This window comes from Bidens hawaiensis, unplaced genomic scaffold (assembly GCF_021521415.1).
Source record: "Bidens hawaiensis isolate Kalapana, Puna unplaced genomic scaffold, B.hawaiensis_p1.1 tig00002866_1, whole genome shotgun sequence".
NCBI lineage: Eukaryota > Viridiplantae > Streptophyta > Magnoliopsida > Asterales > Asteraceae > Bidens > Bidens hawaiensis.
Genome location: NW_027491154.1, coordinates 2,827,635 through 2,851,782, shown reverse-complemented (window position 1 = coordinate 2,851,782; position 24,148 = coordinate 2,827,635). Strand labels below are relative to the sequence as shown.

General features: G+C 40.5%; 2 protein-coding genes and 1 long non-coding RNA gene across 3 annotated transcripts; 1 reads left to right on the top strand and 2 right to left on the bottom strand.

Moving 5' to 3' along the window:
* Positions 1-13,853: 13,853 nt before the first annotated feature.
* Positions 13,854-15,880, top strand: LOC143621491 (uncharacterized). The gene is made up of 3 exons (XR_013151530.1): positions 13,854-13,958; positions 14,355-14,533; positions 15,586-15,880. It is a non-coding gene; the product is annotated as an uncharacterized LOC143621491 (long non-coding RNA).
* Positions 15,881-16,643: 763 nt separating this feature from the next.
* On the bottom strand, positions 16,644-19,913 carry LOC143621490 (zinc finger protein VAR3, chloroplastic-like). The gene is made up of 5 exons (XM_077092902.1): positions 19,486-19,913; positions 18,816-18,918; positions 18,485-18,702; positions 17,664-17,762; positions 16,644-17,573 (listed from the first exon to the last, which is right to left on the bottom strand). The coding sequence occupies exons 1-5, from the start codon at positions 19,911-19,913 to the stop codon at positions 16,757-16,759; spliced, it is 1,665 nt and encodes a 554-aa protein (XP_076949017.1). The 3' UTR covers positions 16,644-16,756.
* Positions 19,914-20,940: 1,027 nt separating this feature from the next.
* On the bottom strand, positions 20,941-22,951 carry LOC143621489 (GDSL esterase/lipase At4g26790-like). Its single transcript, XM_077092901.1, has 3 exons — positions 22,560-22,951; positions 21,225-21,705; positions 20,941-21,134 (listed from the first exon to the last, which is right to left on the bottom strand). Exons 1-3 carry the CDS (start codon positions 22,926-22,928, stop codon positions 20,941-20,943), a joined length of 1,044 nt encoding a protein of 347 aa, XP_076949016.1. The 5' UTR covers positions 22,929-22,951.
* Positions 22,952-24,148: the final 1,197 nt, after the last annotated feature.

Below are 24,148 nucleotides of genomic sequence, written 5' to 3'. Positions count from 1 at the left end.
CGTCCCGCGGTTTACGCGTGGACATTTCTGAAAAACCGTGCTCGTCTATGCAAAGAGGCGCTGCCCCTACGAGCTAATCAATAATTCCGTCCCGCGGGTTACGCGCGGACGTTGTGCCGGAAAACAAGGCGCTCGTCCATGCAAAGAGGCGCGACCCCTACGAGCGGGCTCAAACCCATAGTACTGCCCCATGACCATACTAGGCACTCGTCTATGCAAAGAGGCGCGACCCCTACGAGTGGGTGGATCAAACCAGCAGTCCCTACCCTTAGAGTTCCAATGGTAAAGTGATCACTTACTCGAGTTCTAGCGCACATACATCGAAAACCTTAGATAACCGTTCGCATTGCTCATCATGAAATATAATTTAAACACATAATCGCTTGCATAGCTTGTAAGTATACCATGATAAAACATTATTTAAGTACGTGTCCCTCGCCCCGAAAGCAGTTTAAAAACAGTGAAAACAGCGAGAATAGGGGCTGTGAGACTCACCTGTGGTTCTTGTTAAGGGATTAAATCGAGATTCGGGTTTTCTTGGTGTTGGCCTCGGAATTGAAGGTCTAGAATACGATTAAATAACAAGAAGTATATATATTAAGATCAAGAAATAGGAGAATATAAGGGTTGGAAAGTAGATCTCAAGGTTATATTCTCGGCTTACCTAGTAACAGGATCGGAAATGAAAACAACGGATGCTTGGGAGAGGATTAGTGCAAGTTTGCAGTTCTTTGAAGTGTGTTTTGGGTGATAATTTAGGTTACATATTTATAGGCAAACTCAAGGGAACACAATCCCTTGCTTTAGGGGATTGTAATCTTTTCATATCTAGGGGTAATGATGATAAAGTATGGAAATTATTATTATTTATTTAAGAGTGGAGTAGTGGATAAAAGATTTTGATTTGATTTGGTCAGGACATGCAGGTCTGGGGTTGGTGAGAATAGGGTGGCTGACAGTTGACTTTTCGTGTTACAGTGTGCTTTTTCAGGTACTTTTGTTAGTGTACAGTAAAAAGTGGAAAATCTCTGAAACACGCTATTGTTTCCTTTTGGGCGGGAGTAATTTCCTTACGTCTGGAGAATAGACTAAGTGTTCTGCGCGTATCACTTGGTGCGCATAGCTTTCTGCGTGAAGGACATTTCTTTGCTGCGGGTAGGCACGTAACCTTCTCGCAGTTAGGGACATTGAGTTTCATTTGTAGATTCTCCAGGTGGTCTTGGTATTTCAACATAGTGATCAGTTATGTTGAAGTCAATTCCATCTTGGAGCTTCAGACAAACTAGCTCTCAATGTTCCCGCCATGCGGGGAGGTTAGTTCCCTTCCGCACGCGCATAAACGATTTAGGATGCACCCGCCTTAGCATCATGCGGGATGGTCAGCCCATTAGACAACATAACGTTAAGGTACATAAAACCAATACTCACGCATGGCGCATATAACATATGCCCACGCAGGTTCTTAACATGGCGCGCTCGAGCAGGGCGCACATAACATATGCACGCGCTGACTAACATGGCGCGCTCGCGCAGGGCGCACATAACAAATGCACGCGCTGACTAACATGGCGCGCTCGCGCAGGGCGCACATAACAAATGCACGCGCTGACTAACATGGCGCACTCGCGCAGGGCGCACATAACATAATTACCTAATATTTAGGTTGATTACTTGGTTTAAGGGATTGGGAATTTACCGGGTGTCACATTCTCCCCCTGTTAAGCGAATTTCGTCCCGAAATTTAGGAGACGTTGCTGGCAGAAGCCATGTTCTGAAAGAGGTGTGGGTATTTCTGGCGCATCTGGTCTTCTCTTTCCCAAGTGAATTCAGGCCCACGCCTCGAGTTCCATTGAACCTTTACTAACTTGATTCTGCTTCTGCGTAACTTTTGTTCTTTCCAATCGGTTACTGCTATCGGTTCTTCTACGAAGTGCAGCTGTTTGTCGATGTGAATCTCTTCCAACGGCAAAATCAACGTTTCGTCAGATAAACACTTTTTGAGGTTGGACACATGAAACGTATCATGAACTCCACTGAGTTCGGCGGGTAAACGGAGTTTATAAGCAACCGGACCGATCCTTTCCAGGATCTCAAATGGTCCAATGTAGCGCGGATTCAACTTTCCTCGCTTGCCGAAACGGGGGACTCCTTTCCATGGAGAGACTTTCAAAAGTACTCTATCCCCTACCTGAAACTCCAATGGTTTCCTTCGCACATCTGCGTAGCTCTTCTGTCTATCGCGCGCTGTCTTAAGGCGATCCCTTATCTGAAAAATCTTGTCTGTTGTTTCTTGGATCAATTCTGGACCAGTCATTTGCTTGTCACCCACTTCAGCCCAGCACAGTGGGGATCTACACTTGCTCCCATACAAAGCTTCGAACGGCGCAGCCTTGATGCTTGTGTGATAACTGTTGTTGTAAGAAAATTCAACCAATGGGAGATGAGTATCCCAGCTACCTCCGAAATCGATTGCACACGCGCGTAGCATATCTTCCAATGTCTGGATTGTTCGCTCGCTTTGCCCATCCGTTTGAGGATGATAAGCTGTACTCATATCAAGGCTAGTACCTAGAGCTCCTTGTAACGATCTCCAAAACCTTGATGTGAACCGACTATCTCTATCAGAAATGATGGACACTGGGACTCCATGTTTTGAAACTACTTCTCGAATATACAATCGGGCTAACTTTTCCATCTTATCGGTTTCCTTGATCGGCAGGAAGTGCGCTGACTTAGTTAGCCGATCCACAATAACCCAGATCGTGTCGTAACCCCCAGGTGTCCTTGGCAGTTTGGTGATGAAGTCCATAGAGATTTGTTCCCACTTCCACATGGGAATTTCTGGCTGTTGAAGCAACCCTGATGGTTTCTGGTATTCAGCCTTCACCTTCGAACACGTCAGGCATTTACTGACATACGTCGCGATGGCGCCTTTAAGATTGGGCCACCAATACAGCGTTTTAACATCTTGGTACATCTTGTCTGCGCCAGGATGTACGGAATACCGTGTCTTGTGAGCTTCGTTTAATACTTGCTCGCGCAGTCCTCCCTTGAGAGGGACCCATATGCGGTTAGCAAAATATAGATTGCCGTTCTCTTTAAGTTCCAAACTCTTAATCATACCCCCAAGGCATTCGTTTTTAACAAACTCTGGTTTCAAGACTTCTTGCTGAGCGTCTCGGATGCGGGTAGAGAGATCTGCGTGAATGGTCAACCTTAGAGCCTTGACTCGTAGCGTTTTTATTCGCTCCTTCCTACTTAGCGCGTCTGCTACCACATTCGCCTTTCCAGGGTGGTACTTAATTTCACAATCATAATCATTCAACAACTCCACCCATCTTCGTTGCCTCATGTTTAAATCCTTTTGATCAAATATATGTTGAAGGCTCTTGTGATCCGTAAAGATTATACACTTTGTACCATAGAGGTAATGGCGCCAAATCTTTAGCGCGAAGACAACCGCTCCAAGTTCCAGATCATGCGTTGTGTAGTTCTTTTCATTGGTCTTGAGTTGGCGCGAGGCATATGCTATGACTTTGTCTCGCTGCATAAGGACACATCCGAGTCCTTGATGTGAAGCGTCGCAGTAAACGACGATGTCGTCCGTCCCTTCGGGCAGAGACAAAATTGGCGCACTACATAATTTTTGTTTCAACATTTGAAACGCTGCTTCCTGATTTTCGCCCCAAACAAACTTCTTGTCTTTCTGAGTTAGCGCGGTCAGAGGTAGAGCTATCTTGGAGAAGTTCTCAATGAAGCGTCGATAGTAGCCAGCTAGTCCTAGGAATTGCCTCACCTCGGTTGGGGTTTTTGGCGCTTCCCAGTTTTCGATGGCCTTGACTTTGGAAGGATCAACGTGTATTCCTTTCTCGTTTACAACGTGACCGAGAAAGTGAACTTCTCTAAGCCAAAACTCGCACTTGGAAAACTTCGCATACAACTTTTCTTTCCTCAACAATTCCAAAATCAATCTCAGGTGTTGCTCATGCTCGGCCTTGGTCCGTGAGTAAATCAGAATATCATCTATAAACACAATCACAAACTTGTCCAAGTATGGTTTGCATACGCGGTTCATCAGATCCATGAATACAGCCGGCGCATTAGTTAGCCCGAAAGGCATCACTAAGAACTCATAATGGCCGTATCTAGATCGGAAGGCTGTTTTCGGCACATCTTCCTCATGGACCCTAAGTTGGTGGTATCCTGACCGTAGATCTATCTTCGAATAATAACTGGATCCCTGCAACTGGTCAAATAAGTCGTCAATCCTCGGTAAGGGGTACCGATTTTTGACTGTCAGCTTGTTCAGTTCCCTGTAGTCAATACACATTCTGAACGAACCATCCTTCTTCTTAACAAACAGTACTGGAGCTCCCCAAGGTGAAAAGCTTGGGCGTATGAAACCCTTATCCAATAGTTCCTGTAACTGATTGGATAGCTCTTGCATCTCAGATGGAGCTAATCGATAAGGCGCTCGAGCTACTGGCGCAGCTCCTGGGACCAAATCAATACGAAACTCGACTTGTCGCGGCGGCGGTAATCCGGGCAAATCTTCAGGAAAAACTTCTGGAAATTCGCGCACTACTGGTAAGTCTTCAATTCTTCGCTCATCTCCTTTCTTCTCTACGACATGCGCCAGGAAGGCGTAGCACCCTTTCCTTAGGCACTTACGCGCCTTTAGGCACGAAATCAGTTTCGTCGCAACTCCCCTTCTTTCCCCTTGAATTACCAAGGTTTCTCCGTTCAACAGTGGGATCCGAACCTGCTTCTCATGGCAAATAACTTCCGCGTGGTTCTCGACTAACCAATCCATACCTACCACAATGTCAAAACTTCCCAAGTCTATTGGCAACAAATTAATATTGAACCCATGACCTCCCATGACTATTACACATTGTTCAGTTCTTTCGTTCGCGCATAACTGCCTACCATTGGCTAGTTCTATAGTATAAGGCGTGTCTAGCCTACTGGTTGCTAGGCCTAGGGAGTCTTTAAACTCAGCGGATATAAAACTTAGGTCAGCGCCAGTATCAAATAAGACAGATGCAAAATGTCCGTTAAGCAAAAACGTACCGGTTACCACATTCGGCTCTTCTTTAGCTTCGCCTGCGCCGATCACAAAAGCTCTCCCGCGAGCTTGGTTCCCCTTTTGCGGGCAATCCCGACTAAAATGCCCTGGCTTCCCGCATGCGTAGCAGTTGTCGCTTGCTCCAGCTTCTCTGACACGGCAATTCATCGTCTTGTGCCCTGGTCTGCCACATTTGGCGCATTCGATTCTTGCGCATTCACCCTCGTGGTGATACTTGCATTTGTTGCACCATGGGCGAGGCCCGCTGTATCCTTTTCGTGGTGGCTCCGCGGCCTGAATCGCGTAAGTCCTTGCGCTCTCCTGTTTCTTGAACGGTGGCTGCTTGGAGTCGGACCCTCGGTGGTGAGAGTTCCATTTCCTCTTGGGATCAGAGGTTCGCTGCTCGATTCCGCGCGTAGTTAACATACCCGCACGGACCGTATCCCTTGTAAGGGTGATGGCCCGCGCTACCGCCTCATCAAAAGTTGGAGGCGCTGCGGCGTTGAGCAGAACCCTAACAACAGGAGGTAACCCAAAAATATACCTCTCGATCTTCTTTTCCTCCGTGTTTGCCATGTCTGGCACCAACTGGCAAAGCTCGTTGAACCGGTTGTTGTAGGCGTCGATATCCGTTCCTACCATGGTGTGGTTCCAGAATTCCTGTTGTAGACTCTGGATTTCTGCGCGAGAGCAGAACTTTCTCATCATCATTTCCTTCAGTTCCTCCCAGGTCTTGTGGAGAGCAACTTCTCGCCCCAATGTTTTCGTTTGAAGCTTCCACCAAGACGAAGCTGCTTCTTGGAACATGCAGGTCGCGTAAAGGACCTTCTGGTTTTCACTACATCCGCTAATGGAGAGAACTGTCTCCATCTTGTCAATCCAGTTGTAGAGCCCAATGGCCCCTTCGGTACCCTTGAATGGCCAAGGCTTACAGGCCATGAATGTCTTGTAGGAGCATCCTTTGTCCAAGGCTCCTGATTCGGGTTCTGGGGTCTCATTCTGACGACCCTGACTTGATTCGGCCTTGCTGGCCTCATGTGTTGCGATTGCTTGCGCGATTATTTCCGCGAGTTCCTCGGGTGTCATGGTAATTCCTTTGGCTTTAGTTGGAGGCATTCTCGCTTTAAAAGAGAATGAAAATATATCAAACTTAGCGCATGTACTCTGAGCACATAATGTTATCATTATTTACTAGACACTGTGTGACCCGTGTTTCTAAGTGTGTGTATAGTTTCCTTTTGAAAATATTTTCTTTGAAAAATATTTCATGCGATTCCCCAACGGTTATAGTCTAGGTTAAAACTTCTTTTCCTAGTTCGCTATAACCAGTGCTCTGATACCAATCTGTCACACCCGGCCCTGAGCGGCGGAAACAGCCGGGCGCGCGCGAGTGGGAATTGATAATTAAGCACGGGCCATTGCAAACATTCAAAGATTTTCATTGCGCATGAAAAGTTTAATACAAATACATTACATTGTTTAAAAAATTACATAAAAACATCCAAGTATAAAAACTGTTGAAGATTTCCACGCCATATCCCCTTGCGCGGCGGGAACAACCACGCGCATCGAAGGGATAGAACTAAAATCTTCCAAAAAGCTAGTTTTAGATGTTCAGCGTGAGGTGCTCTAAGTGTGACTCCATGCGCTACCTAGTTATCCCCTGAAAGACACGTAATAACATTTGAATCAGTATAAACTGAGTGAGTTCACAAGTTTTAGTAACTTGATAAATCGCATTGCATCATAGTCTTGATAAAATCATATTGAAACACATTTATGATTTCATGTCTAAACATATACTTGATAATCCGTATGAAAACATAGATCTGACACATATTTCTGATAAAAGTCGTTCCGCGGGCTACGCGCGATCATTACTGGAAGTGTGCTTGTCCATGCAAAGTGGCGCTGCCACTACGAGCTAAATAATATAATGCCGTCCCGCGGTTTACGCGTGGACATTTCTGAAAAACCGTGCTCGTCTATGCAAAGAGGCGCTGCCCCTACGAGCTAATCAATAATTCCGTCCCGCGGGTTACGCGCGGACGTTGTGCCGGAAAACAAGGCGCTCGTCCATGCAAAGAGGCGCGACCCCTACGAGCGGGCTCAAACCCATAGTACTGCCCCATGACCATACTAGGCACTCGTCTATGCAAAGAGGCGCGACCCCTACGAGTGGGTGGATCAAACCAGCAGTCCCTACCCTTAGAGTTCCAATGGTAAAGTGATCACTTACTCGAGTTCTAGCGCACATACATCGAAAACCTTAGATAACCGTTCGCATTGCTCATCATGAAATATAATTTAAACACATAATCGCTTGCATAGCTTGTAAGTATACCATGATAAAACATTATTTAAGTACGTGTCCCTCGCCCCGAAAGCAGTTTAAAAACAGTGAAAACAGCGAGAATAGGGGCTGTGAGACTCACCTGTGGTTCTTGTTAAGGGATTAAATCGAGATTCGGGTTTTCTTGGTGTTGGCCTCGGAATTGAAGGTCTAGAATACGATTAAATAACAAGAAGTATATATATTAAGATCAAGAAATAGGAGAATATAAGGGTTGGAAAGTAGATCTCAAGGTTATATTCTCGGCTTACCTAGTAACAGGATCGGAAATGAAAACAACGGATGCTTGGGAGAGGATTAGTGCAAGTTTGCAGTTCTTTGAAGTGTGTTTTGGGTGATAATTTAGGTTACATATTTATAGGCAAACTCAAGGGAACACAATCCCTTGCTTTAGGGGATTGTAATCTTTTCATATCTAGGGGTAATGATGATAAAGTATGGAAATTATTATTATTTATTTAAGAGTGGAGTAGTGGATAAAAGATTTTGATTTGATTTGGTCAGGACATGCAGGTCTGGGGTTGGTGAGAATAGGGTGGCTGACAGTTGACTTTTCGTGTTACAGTGTGCTTTTTCAGGTACTTTTGTTAGTGTACAGTAAAAAGTGGAAAATCTCTGAAACACGCTATTGTTTCCTTTTGGGCGGGAGTAATTTCCTTACGTCTGGAGAATAGACTAAGTGTTCTGCGCGTATCACTTGGTGCGCATAGCTTTCTGCGTGAAGGACATTTCTTTGCTGCGGGTAGGCACGTAACCTTCTCGCAGTTAGGGACATTGAGTTTCATTTGTAGATTCTCCAGGTGGTCTTGGTATTTCAACATAGTGATCAGTTATGTTGAAGTCAATTCCATCTTGGAGCTTCAGACAAACTAGCTCTCAATGTTCCCGCCATGCGGGGAGGTTAGTTCCCTTCCGCACGCGCATAAACGATTTAGGATGCACCCGCCTTAGCATCATGCGGGATGGTCAGCCCATTAGACAACATAACGTTAAGGTACATAAAACCAATACTCGCGCATGGCGCATATAACATATGCCCACGCAGGTTCTTAACATGGCGCGCTCGCGCAGGGCGCACATAACATATGCACGCGCTGACTAACATGGCGCGCTCGCGCAGGGCGCACATAACAAATGCACGCGCTGACTAACATGGCGCGCTCGCGCAGGGCGCACATAACAAATGCACGCGCTGACTAACATGGCGCACTCGCGCAGGGCGCACATAACATAATTACCTAATATTTAGGTTGATTACTTGGTTTAAGGGATTGGGAATTTACCGGGTGTCACAACCGGAGACGGATTATTAGTAATTATGGGTCGGAAATGAGCTTCAATCCCCCTAACCATCTCTCTTGTGTGCCTTCTTGGTACCCCTATTGGTACTCATGGTTGACCCATTGGTCTATAAACGGGCCTTGGCTGCACAAATTGTTGTTGAAATTGTGGATCTTGAGGTTGCCCTTGTGGTTGTTGAACAATTGGTGGCGGTTGAACTTGTTGATGAACAATAACCGGTGGTTGTTGTTGAGCTTGTTGTTAAATCGGTGGTTGCGCGTTTTGTTGAACAACCACCCTGGGTTGTTGTTGAGGTTGTTGTTGAACAACCGGTGGTGGTTGTCTATTAAACCCTTGCACCGATTCCGGATGTTGCCATTGACTATAGGCCAAATTTCCCGGAGTCCATGGTGGTCGTCCTTCTTTAACCGCCAAAACGTCTTGATTTTTCTCTTCCATCCTCAACGCACAAAGATGTACCTGTTCAGAATAATCACAAACACATGCTTCCAAAGCATCGTCCTCATAATCGTGCGGTTCAAACGTGTCAACAATATCTGCCATGAAACACTCATCACCACATAAAGCATTAGATCCATTAGTGAACACATCTAATCTCATTTTTCTATTTCCAAAAGTAATATCAACTGTGCCCGAGCGACAGTCAATAATAGCATGAGCGGTGTTTAAAAACGGTCGACCCAATATAACATTTTGTTGTTGGATCGAATCAACCGATGAGTAGTCTAAGACCAAAAAGTCAACCGGATAGTAAAATTCTTCAACTTTTACTATCACATCCCGCACAATTCCTCGGGGAAGTTTATGGGACAAATCGGCTAACACAATCGTTGTCTCAACTCGGTTTAAAGGACCAAAATCATATTGGTCGTATAAACCCCCCGGAAGAATACTTACTCCGGCCCCAAGATCTAGTAACGCCCTAGACATTTGAAAATCGCCTACTTGAATGTTAATTAAGGGCGTCCCCAGATCTTGAAGCTTAGGAGGAAGATCTCCTTTTAAAACAGCACTCACACGCTCAGTTAAATCCACTCGTAGAGGCACTTTTTGTTGTCTCTTTTGAGTGCACAATTCTTTCAAAAATTTTACATATGCGGGTACTTGCTTAATTGCCTCAAGTAGAGGTAAATTTACCTTTACTTGTTTAAAAACTTCCCACATCTCTTCTTTTTGAGGACCACTTCTGGAAATTATATTTTTCTTACCCAGGTCAAGTAAAGCCGAAGGAAATGGAACCACCTTTGGTTCTACTTCCTTATTTTCATCATTTACATTTGAAGTTTGACCCGGATTTTTTAACAGTTTTTCAAAAGTGACATGTTTAGTGGGTTTATTTGTTACTATTTCATCATCACTTTCATTACCAGTAATATCCTCAACTTCCCCATCAACCACACCCGGTGATAAATCTTTTTTATATTCTTTACCACTTCTTAAAACACTAACGTGATTAATAGGAACATTACGAGAAGAGTTATGAGAAGGATTTACCTTTGTGTCGCTTGGCAATTGACCTTTATTCTTCTTCAACTCGGACACTTCAGTTGTGAGTTGACCCATTTGTGTAGTTAAAGATTGGATGGCCTTATCTCTTACTTCATCCTTTTGCATTCGCGCCTCATCAGGTTGATTTCTTTGTTGCATGTCTTGTTGCATCAAATTCTACATGTCCATAACCTCATTTCCACTCGATGAACTTTGACCCGTTGACCCGCTTTGACCGCCACCCCCTTGACCTTGAAATCCTTGATTATTCCCGCCATGATAATTACCTTGGTTATTATATTGTTGGCGAGGGGCATAATTGCTTTGACTTCCTTAAAAATTCGGATTAGATTGAGTGGCCGGATTTCCATAACAAAAATTCGGGTGATTTCTTAACCCGGGGTGGTAGGTGTTGGAGTTCATGTTGTAATTTCTACCACCTCCCCCTTGAAGTGCATTCACCTCTTCCATCGGTGCTTGACCTACTCCACACACCTCCGTTGCATGACCCAACTCGTTGCAATTTGTACAAATCGATTACTAGATTAGTGGTTTGTACATTTCCTTCTTCCAATGCTTGCACTTGCGGTCTACCAATCGCCGGTCTTGCTCTTCGTCCGGTTTGGGTATTTCTCTTTGATGTAACCGCCATTTGTTCCAAATACGCCCAATCATCTTGTTCATAATTGGTACCAAATGTACCATTAGTGATCGACCACAGATCCCGTTCATCCTCCATACTCAAAACCTCATGAAACGCATTCAACAACTCCCATAAAGCAATACCGTGATGAGGACAATTCTTTATCATCATATTGAACCTATCAAATGCTTCATGAAACATTTCACCCGATTGTTGTTGGAAGGTTCTCAAACTTCTTCTCGCATCATTGGTCTTTTAGGCCGTGTAAAATTCTTCTAAAAATATTTGTTGCATTTCGGCCCAAGTATAAACAGACGCGGAAGGCAAAGTATAAAACCATCTCTTTGTCTTGTCTTCCAATGAGAACTTAAATAGAACCAACTTCATATCATCCGATGTAAAACCCTGACCCCCAATTGTGTTGCAAATGGAGTCATATGCCTCCAAGTGAAAGTAAGGTTCCTCCGTTGCTAGACCTTTATACTTCCGAAGACTTTGAAGGGAATTGGTTCTTACTTCAAATGTCCTCCCTTGATTATTGAGAGGGATAACCACCGGAAAAGGATTATTAGTAACTATGGGTCGGAAATGGGCTTCAATCCCCCTAACCATCTCTCTTGCATGTCTTCTTGGTACCCCTATTGGTACTCTTGGTTGACCCATTGGTCTATAAACGGGCCTTGGCTGCACAAATTGTTGTTGAAATTGTGGATCTTGAGGTTGCCCTTGTGGTTGTTGAACAATTGGTTGCGGTTGAACTTGTTGATGAACAATAACCGGTGGTTGTTGTTGAGCTTGTTGTTAAATCGGTGGTTGCGCGTTTTGTTGAACAACCACCCTGGGTTGTTGTTGAGGTTGTTGTTGAACAACCGGTGGTGGTTGTCTATTAAACCCTTGCACCGATTCCGGATGTTGCCATTGACTATAGGCCAAATTTCCCGGATTTACCCTTTGGCTTCCGTCACCTCACGTGTAGTAACCTTCCACTTCATACCCCTCGAATACACCGTCAAACCCATATCCGTATCCATCACCTTGTGATCTTGAATGTTGCATAAACGGTTGGGGTTGGTATTGGTATTGGTAGTTTGATTGTGATTGTTGAAAGGGTGGTGGTGGTTGATATTGATGAGATGATGATGACGCACCAAATGTAGGAAAAAGATTGGTAATAGGTGGCAATGTGGATGATGTTGAGTAGGTGTATTGAGCAGCTATGGGTTCGGTTGTGGGTGGTGGTTAGAGTTTACTTGATGATGTAGGTATATTAGTAGTAATCGGTGGAGGTGGATTTGGTGGAGGTGTAGTCGGGATTGTTTGACCCGAAGTGGGAGCTGGTGAATCCATGTTGTTTGATGCGGTTGGAGAACCAAGAAGCTTATTCTCCCTAAGTAAGACTCGGTTTCTTCGAAGTGTTTTGTCAATCTCGGGATCAATAACTAGCGGTGATGACCTGTTAGATCTTCTAGTATGCATACACCTGTAGGTACCTGCAAACTAACACAACCAGCGTAAACCCGAAAATAACAAACAAAAACTACTAAAGCTAACACATGTTGCGCACTACTCCCCGACAACGGCGCCAAAATTTGACGTGAGGTCGAATACTCACTCAAAAATAAACCGATTACAACTAATTAGATAGTGGCAAGCGGGTATCGAACACAGGGAGTTTGTGGAAACTGTGTTACTAAGTAGCTTTGTAATTAATCTATGTTAAACTAAATGCAGAAAATAAACTCAAGTATTTTGTTGTTTTGATTAACGAAAAGAACTGAAACAGATAAACAAGTTTTAAGCAATATGAGAAAATATGTCCTCCCTCGGTTTCAGGTTTCCATGAATGTTACAGTTGATGTTTAAACTGAGTTCGTGTTTATGTAAACGATTGCGATAATTGAAGATCAAGTACTTGGATTATATAACGCAAGGTAATCACTCAAAAACCAATTAGTTTATCCAACCCTAAATCCCTCCCGATTAATCTCGATTACTTAAAGAACCAAGAACTGACGGTTTAGAACACAAAGTCGATAAGCTAATAATCTATCAATCAATACATAAACATCATAATAATGAAATCATTAAGATTAAATATTATCTCAGAAATTGATAAAACATTCAACCAAACAAGCATAATAAACCTTACAATCCGAGGGAAAACATAAAGGAGTTTAGCCGAGCATGATTCGGTTCATCATTCCTTCGATTATAATTTGCATATGAATCAAAAACAAGTCTTTAACGATTACCACACTCAAAATAATATTCTTGTCTCCCAAAATCGCCTCCAGGTGTTTCTTAGATGATATGATATCCCATAAAGATCTCAAAAGCCGACCAAAAAGACAAATAAAAACGGCAGTTAAAATTTGCAGCACGCGTCCACCGTAAGCTACGGTGGCCACCGTAGCTTACGGTGGCTTCCAAAAAAACCACGCTGGGTTTAAACTGCCTTACGGCAGCTTATATCTTCAACTCCCACCGTAGCTTATGGTGGGTACCGTAAGCTACGGTGGACTTCACTCTTTTCCAACTTATTTTCTTGATATTTTCTTCGTTCCAAGTCCGTTTTCGCCTACGTTCTCGTAATTCCATCATCTAGCTTTTCATACCTACCATTACACGAGTAAATGTAGTTATCCAATTCAACAAAATAAACCAATTAAACACATGAATATTAACGGTCTTAAACCATTTAAGGGTTGTCCCATGGACCACTCGTCACATTCCCACACTTACACGTTGCTTGCCCTCAAGCAACATCTCAACACAAACTTTCTATTACATTCAACTTGTATCCACCAATCTTACCACAATTCCGGTTTAGTTAAGGTCCCAAGTCATACCCTATTATGAACCGTAATTTGACTTTTTTTAAAGGACAAAATTTGTAATTCTGTCCATAAAATTAATACCATATTCTCTTGTGTGTGATTTGTAAATTCGCAAAGTTTAGTGGTTAGTTTTCAAACTAACATAACGCAAATAATAATAACCACACTCCTGCTTCTCTTCTTATTAGCGACGGACGGCAAAGTTAAAACCGGCCGATTTATTTATATAAGCCTCAATTGGTTGCTTTCCAACCGTCAAAATCTCTGGTATGATTCCGAAAACATTCTCTACTTAACTGTTACAACTGCTTAATTCGTTTTACTGCTGTAAAATCCTCTTAGTAGTTCATATAACTATGATTGTCAATTTATTATTAGATTATAGTATGTCATATGTGCACGGTTGTATTGTAATTAATTTGTGATCGTTCATTCATGGTTTATACTGTTAAATGTATATTATAATTAAAATCAAATGCACACCAGGTGTTCGATGAAATGCCTCACAGAAATGCATTCCACAATTTACTGAACCTTGTCAACAATATATAACTTTTACGGTGTTTGCACCAAAAATATGCAATGCTAGTTACCGTTTACAAAAACTATGAACACTTGCTGTGGATTGTATTTTTTTGTTTTAATATTTTTGAATCTGAACAGTGATAATGTTACCACCAAGGATTAAGAAGGTTGCCACTGATAACCCGAAGAAACTTGCAACCTTGATTGATCTTGTTAACTTGCCTTCCACACTTCGAGAGTTTATTGGACGGTCCCAATGTTCTCAACTAGGCTTTTTTAAACATGTGTGGTCCTACATTAAAGACAACAATCTCCAGGTGTGTACTAATGCTATTAATTTAGTGTCGTTCTCATATCGCGCCGTATTGTTGAAAGCCAAAAGCTCATACTCTCGAGACAATGTGTAAATAACCGCCACGAAGTGCCTTTAATGATTGATGTTTCAATATGTTGTTTTGAATATATATACGGACCTGGTTAAACTCAATATTACCGATAGTTCTCAAATGTGTTAGGCGCACTCAAGGCGCATAGGCCTCCTAAGGCCTAGGTGTAAGGCGCAAAAAAGCAGGCATGAGGAAAAATAAGTGCACTTAAATAAAACATTTAAAATATATTATGTTTCAAATAAAATAAACAAAAGCTATTATATAACATTTAATATCATCTAAATAGTACCAAAATTTTTAAAGTAGTCAAGATTCAAATGTAATTCCAAAACTTGAATAACAAAATGTATCAATATAATGCCTTTGACTTCTCCTATATGTAAGTTTCAATAGCAACCCTTGCGTGTCTTTTGCTCGGCTTTTATGTTATCATGTTCTTAGCATAGACAATGCCGAAGCGCTCGCCTAGGAACTAGAAGCGCATTTATTGAGACTCGCCTGAAAAATGGGCCAAGGCACAAGAAGCGAGGGCTTTTAATAACACTATGATATTACCAAATTCCATATGTGGAATGAGTTAACCATGTGCTTCTTTTGTGTGATCATTCATTTGTGTAGTTGAGATTTACACTAGACCAAAAGACTTTTTAGGTTACACATTAACATGGGCTAGAATGTGCAAAGTAAACACTCGTATAAGCTAATGACTAATCTAATCGTAGACCGAATGATCGGGAGGACCCCTTGCGTGACCTGGTTAATACACATGGTTTGAGTTATCATTGAGTATCAACAATTCAACATCAATGAAACCTTTTGCTCAACAAAAAAACTAAAATCCAACCAAATGGCGTTGCCTTAAAACTTAAACTAAACATAAAGTCCAACCTTTTGTCTAGTTCTTTTGTTAATCATTAACCAAGATTCTTGTGTTTGTGTTAGCTGCTACTAATGCATATGCTGCTACTTTTGTGATTCAGGATCCAAACAACAAAAACATAGTTAATTGTGATGCAAAACTGAAGAGTATTCTGTTGGGAAAACCTCAGGTGGAGCTAGCTGAACTTCCTAGGCTAGTAAAAGCTGCATTTTCCGAAGGTGCAGAAGTGATTCCATAATCTGAGATTCATACATGTGGAAGTTCACATTATGCAATAGACCTTTTTATTTATCACTGTATAACTGCCAGGTTTTGATTGCTTTTAATAACACTGTAGGGAACAATTTTCGTTGAGAATATAAATATAGCCATATAGGTTTTCCCTTTATCTTGTTGGAGACGGTATGATACAATACCTTTGATACAAAACTGATTGCATTTGCAATGAAATGTGTGCTAAACAAGTTTACATAAACATAGCAGAATATAATAGATTTATACTGGGTTATGCAGCTGCAAGAATCAAGCTAAATAGGAAGATTAGAGTTGGCCTAGGCCACATGTTTGATGGTTCTTTTTAAAATAGATTCGCATCTCTGTTCAGACAATGCGCTGTCTCAGCGTACGTTAGTCGGACCAATAGTTGTATTGCTGGTGATCAAGTCACGAGCCTGAGGTTGCACACGTGTTTTCTTTATCAGATCGTTTGTGGAAACAAGTTGTTAGTAATGATCAAGAGACAGCAGTTCTACTTCAATTGAACGATTAATTCGTGTAACCGAATTCCTTTTTCAACACCTTACTTTAATCATATCTTTTCACGCCAAGTTCTCAACTTCTCATCATGGACATTAACTCATTGCCAAACTCAACGAGAATCAACCAATAACTTTTCAAATAAACATTTTTGTAATTGTTGTCCTTTTAGTAAAATCTGTTTTATTTTTTCGTCTCTCTCATTCTCCATCAACAAACTTCCCATTTAGTAAACATGTCATATCCAGGTTGACTTGTTTAATAAACTACCCAAAACCTAATGATTTCTGTGCATGAATAACCGCTCCTATAATAGTTGCACATTAATTTGGTACAAAAAAACAAATTTGTCATAAAATGAAGAAAAACGTGTTTTTGCAATTGCTATTCATACATCCATTATCCAGTAGCACATAAGCATTTGCCAATACTATACTACTGCATTTATCTATAACACAATTCCAAAAATAACAAAATACATTTCACCACTAACTGAACACATACACTTTTATTCTTCAATCATCATTATTGCCTTCCTTTTTCATTGGATCAGAACTCATTACTCTTAAATTCTTTCTGTACTGAGGAGACGTTAATCTCCTTTCTAAAGGTGTTTTCCTCTTGCTAACAACAAACCGATTAACCCCTTTGCGCATTGGCATGATTGAAGGAAAATCTTCATCAGGAATTTGACTCAACTCAGATATATCTTTAATTTGTGCAACACGTTTGAACCAACTTTCCGCCTTGGCCTCTTCTGACATGTCTAACGGGTCAGGTTCTGTCACTACTGACCCCTCAAGACTCTTTCCTGTCCACCCACTTTTTCCATTCATACTTTCTGGTGTTTGTTGACTAACAGTCAACGTTTCACGTTTGGGCTCGTTTGTTCTAAACTGGTTTCTTGTATCTTGCTGAAGATTTTGATAAAACGGGGCATTATTCAAATTTCTGTAAGAATTCTCATTAGTTGGCCTTATGGTTGAATGTGCGTTATTGGGTTGCTCTTGGTTCTCTTTTTTGGCAAAATGGTTAGGTGGAAATGGAACAAAGCTGCTAATATTTCCTTTATTATCTATAACTCGGTTTTCCTCTTTATGTATAGGGGTAATTTGGGGAATATCATGTGAAATTTCGTTTTTCGAGTCGGTGACACCATGCAACTCCTTTACTTTCTTGAACCATCTTTGTGTTTTATCTTCTTTCTCAGAATCTTGAGTATGCTTGCTCGGAACATAACCTGAGTTGCTTCCGTTTAATGGAGCTGTATCGGGTCGGCTACATTCACATTTCAAGCACACCGTGTTTTTTCGGTAATTAAAGAAATTGCATCTGAAAATAAAATGAGCGCTATGGTGTCGGATTTAAAACAATGGTTCATAACCTGTAAATGTAGTGTTTGAACTTTGAAGTGATTTTTACCGAGGGCAATCCCATTCCCCATCAGTAAGTTCTCTCTGTGGTCTTGTCTCTTCACATTCAAGGCATTTTGTGTTCCTTGCAAAGTTCATGAAACTACATCTGCATGAAACATGAAGATTATAAAATTAGACAATTACAGTTAATGCTGTTAAATGGGTCATGTTGGTGGGTCAAACCCGACATGAAGTACGGAAATTTGACAACACATTTGAAAATTTTATTGTTCCAAAACGTGTTGTTCCGGACATGCAAACCGACCCACGCCAGACCGTCCCAGGCCCATCACGTGAGAGGTAAATCAGCCTCAAAACATTTGAAAATTTTGTCACACACACAAACCCAAACACGGCATGTGTATTCATGGGTTAACACGAAAATCCCATGTTTAACCCAAAATAATTATACTACCTTTTCGCATATTAGTACTCTAAAATTAAACAAACAAAAAAAGAAAGAAAGTAAAAATGTATACAAAATAATTATGTTTAAACAATAAAAGTATAAAACTTGATGCTCATTTGTCTTTAATATATGATATAAAACACATTTTTGAAAGAAACATATATAAATAAGCTGCTTAAATGGGTCAACCCATGAACACCTAAACACAACCCATTTACATAAAAGTGTTTGCGGGTTCAACCAGAAATAGTCATGACCCTGTTTAGACTAAACCCAAAGATGTGACTTTCATGTTAGGTTTGAGTCATGTTCTACATTCATAGCTCTACTTACAGAAAACTAGTAGCTTAGACATGCTTATCCAAATACTCAAAGAACGATGTCAAGATTAAATGAATCAAATGAGAAGCACAGCTTACTTTGGGCATATCCAATCACCCCTCTTCATTGTAATATTTGGTCCAAGATTTCTTGGCATTTGTTCATGCTGCTCCCGGCCTCTATTGGCAAGATTAACGATCTCTTGCAACACTCTTCTAACAGATGATTCAGTAGCCTCTTTGATGTTTCTTTGAGGATTGCTTGCATAACTCAATATATACTTCATCAAGTCTACTGATGATGCTTCATTTGATCCCTGTCTTCAGTTTAACATAACAAATGAAATCACGTAAAATTCGTCCCCTAAATGCTTCATGATCATAGTTATACATACTAAATAAAGCATACAAAACACTATAAGAAGGTAACCTGTAAGAAAGACCTCATTCTTCTCTCGGTTTCACCCACGCTTTTGAACAGAAATGGATATCCATTGTTGATAATCACCTCAATATCTTTCATTGCAAGCCACCTGAAAAAAGATTCATCATACAAACAATCTGATTAGTATTGTTTATTCAATTTCCACAATTTGCTTAGTAACAGATGAACTGGTAATTTAGGGTTAGTAACCAGGGGTGAAAACGAGCTGAGCCAAGCAGCTCACGAGCTACTCGAGATTGGACAGATAATAAGCACGGAACAAGCCTAACCTCATCGAGCGCGAGCCTCAAATAAAGCTCGTTTAGTTATCAAGCCTGAGATCAAGCCTTGTATGGGAATATCGTTTAGGCTCATCGAACCTTAATGAGCTTATTGTATTTTTAAGTTTTAACTCTTATATAAACTTGTAAGTATTAATTTCACTGCACAGCGGAGCTCGAGCCTAGACTCATTAAGGTTTTTCTCAAAATGTATAAAAATAATAAATTAACATATTTTAAACGAGCCGAGCCCGAACCAAACTCGGCTTGAAAAAAACGACTCACCCGAAAAAGAGCTCTCTCCTAATTCAAAGCGAGCTTGGCTATCGGGCTTGACTCGTGTACACCTCTAATCTATAATAACTAAAGGATAGAAAGAGATTCGTATTGCATACCCTAAAAGATCAGGTCTATGAGTCGCAAACGCCAAGCACAAATTAGCAGCAGCTACAAATTCCTTGGATAAATTCTCATTCTCCATAAACTCATCCTCAATATTATTAATATTATATCCGTTATAGTAGCTTGCAATAGATAGGGTTTCAAGTAGGTGGGACCACTCCGGCCACGGATGAGACGGTGGATGAGCATGGGAAATATTATTAACCTGGAATGCATAATTAGTTCCTCCGGAGTAAAACCTTATGGTCGGAGTTTGGGGGGTGAGATGGAGGTGGTGGTATAGGGTAGTAATATTAATATTAATATTAATATTAATAATATTGTGACGGCGAGCTAATCGGAAGAGATTGATGGGGCGTTGGTGGTGAAGTAGTAGAGATGAAGAAAAGACTAGCAGTCTTGATGATGAAGCTCCGGCCATTTCGTCGTTGCGACGGTGGAAATGCTCGCCGGAGGAGAGAGAGGCTCCGGTTGTTAATAACCTAACACAGGGCTCGTCGTTCTATTATTATTATTATTATTATTATCGACCCATAATATCAACAAGCCCACTTTTCTAACAAAATACCCGGTTCCGAACACTACCGGTGTACCTGACCCTGAACCATTTCCTACCTGTATTTGGCCCGTGGGTAGGATCAGGTATAGGGTTTCTCCTCGGAGCCATACCCGGTCAAAAGCCAACCCTACCTTACCCTCAACCCGAAAAAAACCCGGTGGAACCGGTTCCTACCTAGACCCGGTTTTGACTTTGTTGACCATACCCGAAACCGGTTCCCGGTTCTTAAAAATACTCGGTTTGTGCACCTCTAATTTATGGCTAATTAATATATTAACTGGACTGCAAACACATTTACTTAGGCTATGTATTGTGAGCTAACTAATATGTGTTGGTTAACGAGTTGGGTCATCACAACTTAAGCATTGGAGTTTAACTAGCCCTTACATAAACTTGGTTGTTATGGGTTAATTTGTTTTAACTAGCTACTTATGAGGTGGAGGGATTAGAGATTTTTTTTGTTTTTTGTTTTGATTGGTTGTTAGTTGGTGCCTTGGTGGACTTTACTTAAATTTAACCAAAAGGGCGTTAGTGGGTTAATGAAAAAGGTGAAAAAAGGATAGCACCCCCTTGTTTTGTGGTTTAACGGGGTTTATTGGGGCTAATATTTTACCCGCCCCGAGCCATCAATTTTTTAACGATTTTTTAAGATGACCCTAGCTTTAGGCTCTGATATATGTTGAGTGGACCGTATCACCCTAACCACCCCAAACCTTTTTTTTTCTTCCCTTAACGTCTCAATTTTATAATGGAAAAATGGAAGACCGGATTAAAACAAGCGAAACAAAGTAGGAAATGTCATGGCAATGTTGCTATATAGCATTTGTGCAAGCGGATAATACAATCTAGTGATGTTGCACAAACCATTCACTTATCTATACAAGATTAGCTACAGAAATCCTGCCAAAGTGTTGTTCAATGCATGTTCTGCAACGATGAAGTTTGTCTTCTCGGATGGGTGAAACGAATCCCAAAATACATACTTATTCGCAATGTCACATGTGAACGGGTTGAATTTGTTGCACAAGTAACTCATTTCATATCTTCCTGTTGCACAACATGCTCTCTCTCCAACCACAAACCCTGAGATAGTTTGCACTTGATCATTAATTATATACATTCTAAACCGTTGATATCACGTATAATAATCGTCAAAGTTAAATAAAAACTTACCAAAAGAGCTTGGATTATTGATGATATCATCGAGAATGGTATAAATGTCTGAATAGACCAATTGTATGCCACCCAACTCCTGGTTCAAATTTGTGACCAACTGCTGCAACTTCATATTGTACTCACGAGCCACATAATTGTATTTATCTATACATATTAAGTAATGTTTGGTTCTTTCTAACGGCAAACATCCCATTGGAGGAAGCCCGGCTATGGATATTTTTCGCCCTCCTAGATTATATAAATCTGTGACGAAGTTTCTGGCTTTCACTAAGAGAAAATTCTCATATTCGTCAACGGAATAAGCCATTCGTCTAACTGGAAGTGCATAATAGTTTTCTATGAAGTCATTTGTTCCTAGACTTATAAGGTAAAGTGCTTCACTTAATATTTTGGTAGCTTCTGCACCTCCAAATTCAATCATCATTTTGTTCTGGTATTCCTTGAAGTATTCGAGCTGCCTCCATAGCGGTATGACCGACTGCAATTACTTTCTGAATATAAGTTGTATGTTTTCCTTAGAGGTGCTAAAATGGGTGGTTCGAGCAGGTTGATAAATGATCAAAACAGCTTCATGTTAATCTGCTAAACACCTTTTTTTATCTAAAATTTATTTAACATGTTTAAGTAATTGGTGTGTCACAAATGATTGCATAAAGTATATTATTTTATTGATAATCTACTTCTTAGGAATAAAGATACTTATTAGTAGAGTTATGCTAAAAAATAGATTATACCTAAAAAAGTGTAAGAAGTCATCAGAAGACACCACGTGCCTAAGGAAATTCCGGGATCAATAAAACACGTTGATGCACCATTGAAAAAAACATATGCTGACGCTCGTTAAAGAAAACGTGCTGACACATCGCTATAAATGTTTAACGCACCATTATAATTTACTTTTTACACTTTTTAGTTTTTATGCAAAGTTTTCTTTTTAGCATAAACTTTTACTGAAGATAATCAGGAAATTTTATACAATAAACATACATTTTGCATGACTTTCTGTGTGACCCTTTTTCTTTTAAGATGTTAAGAGATAATACATAACCTAAATCGACGCGTTCATGATCAAATATGTCAAAATTGTCACCTATAATTAAATTGTTAATGAGTAAACAAAGTCATTGTATTAGCTTCACTAAGAAACCAAATCTTGAAGTTTCAATGAGACTGGAGACTATAACAATATAAGAAAGGGAAATTAAGTGCGTTGACCAACTTAACATGAACGTTTGACCATATTTGGCCCGGTATCCCACACGGCCACACTAATTACCAATTTGACCCGTTACCTAACCTGCCCATTGCCACTTATAAAAAAAGTTAACTTACCATAATTGCAGAGGTAAGATTATCATAACCGGTTCCAGCTGAAGCAAAACTGACTCCTTTTGCAAAATCCGTCATACCATAATGTGGGTCCAAATAGGCAGGTATTATAGACCTGATCCCGAAACCCTCGGAGATAAAATCCGTTGCGATCCGCCCATTAGAAAAGCGACCCGTGGGTCGGGCATCAAAAAAGTCACAACCATAGGGCTGAAAATTACTCTTGGCAATAGTAGCCATTTGGTTATTGTTACCAGGATCCACAGAAGAGTCCCCGAACACGATAATCGAGGTTACTTTTGCATGAGTTATTATTAAATGAGCAAGAAAACAACCAAATAACAGCAAAGGTATGTTTATTATTCCTGCCATTAATTGTCGCAAGTAAGCAGATATTATTAATAATGAAGCAGGTTGATTGAGTTTTTAAAGATGGAAATGTGATTGATAAACTTTTTTGTATCAAATGTTGCATTAATGTTGTTTACGTGTCATTTTGTTTTGTGGGGCAAAAGTATACCATTAGATACCGATTTTGTGGCTTTTATGATTCTTTAAGAAATGAGATGATAATGTAGGGTGGCAGAATCTGTGGGTGTATCACATGTTTCACTTGAATCTTGTTCTTCAAGTTTCAGAGGAATCTATGTTGTAACGGAAAACATTTTCATTAAATCTGCTGATATGATGGCTTTGTTGGCAGCTGATGTAGAATGTCAGTATTAAATATTAACTGGGTATCAAAATAAGGGTGAGCAAGAAACGGTTCGGAACCGTTAGAACCGAAGAACCGGAACCGAATCGGTGCCTCATAACCGTTAATGTGTTACCTTACGGTTCTCGGTATTGCATTGAACAGCTCTTGGTTCGGTTCCGGGTAAAACCGACGGTTCTAGACGTGGAATCGAAAAACCGGAATATTAAAAAATTTTAAAATAAATTTATCAATCCCTATTTTTTATATTAGTCAGCATTAGCATTCATTTGATCATTCTTTAATTTATTTTTTTTCTTTGCGTTCAATACCTAGCAGCCAAATCAATTTTGATTCAAGCTTTTAAGGTAACATAATATAAAATGATATGATATTTTCTTTAATCTATCACCACTTATGATTTATTGAACTTCAACAATTATACTTCAATAAAAAATATAATGGGTGTTCATTTTGTAATCTGAATTAATTTTATCATGAAAGAAAACATACAATTATATACATTTGTTTAATAATTTGCAAAGTTTGCACAACCTGTTTGACAAATAAACGACTGAATCGGTTCTGGCATATAACTGATTAGCGAGAAACAAATTTACCCGTTCTGGAACCTAACCGGTGTACTATAATAGGTTCCAGTTCCGGTTCTACCTTTCAGTCAATTTCGGTTCTGTTTTTGCGGTTCCGAATTGTTGCATAGCCTAGATCAAAACCCAAAAAATAAAACCAAAAAAACCCAAAAAAGTAAACGTAATGTCGTACCAAAAAATAAATCCGTCAACATCCAAATACAACAAATCAACATAACTATTGATTTAAATTTAGAGGGAACTACGATTTGCCTCCCTGTGTAATATCGACGGGGGCACCATTAACC

Bases quoted from the DNA above. Each gene is read 5' to 3' on its own strand.
- LOC143621490 (XM_077092902.1), bottom strand. From the start codon at position 19,913: ATGGCCGGAGCTTCATCATCAAGACTGCTAGTCTTTTCTTCATCTCTA. The intron at 18,919-19,485 runs GTATGCAATACG...ATCTTTTTTCAG, and splicing joins CATAGACCTGATCTTTTAGG to GTGGCTTGCAATGAAAGATA. The intron at 17,763-18,484 runs GTAAGCTGTGCT...TGTTTCATGCAG, and splicing joins GGTGATTGGATATGCCCAAA to ATGTAGTTTCATGAACTTTG.
- LOC143621489 (XM_077092901.1), bottom strand. From the start codon at position 22,928: ATGGCAGGAATAATAAACATACCTTTGCTGTTATTTGGTTGTTTTCTT. The intron at 21,706-22,559 runs GTAAGTTAACTT...AAGTAATTGCAG, and splicing joins ATCTTACCTCTGCAATTATG to TCGGTCATACCGCTATGGAG. The intron at 21,135-21,224 runs GTAAGTTTTTAT...AAACTATCTCAG, and splicing joins CAATAATCCAAGCTCTTTTG to GGTTTGTGGTTGGAGAGAGA.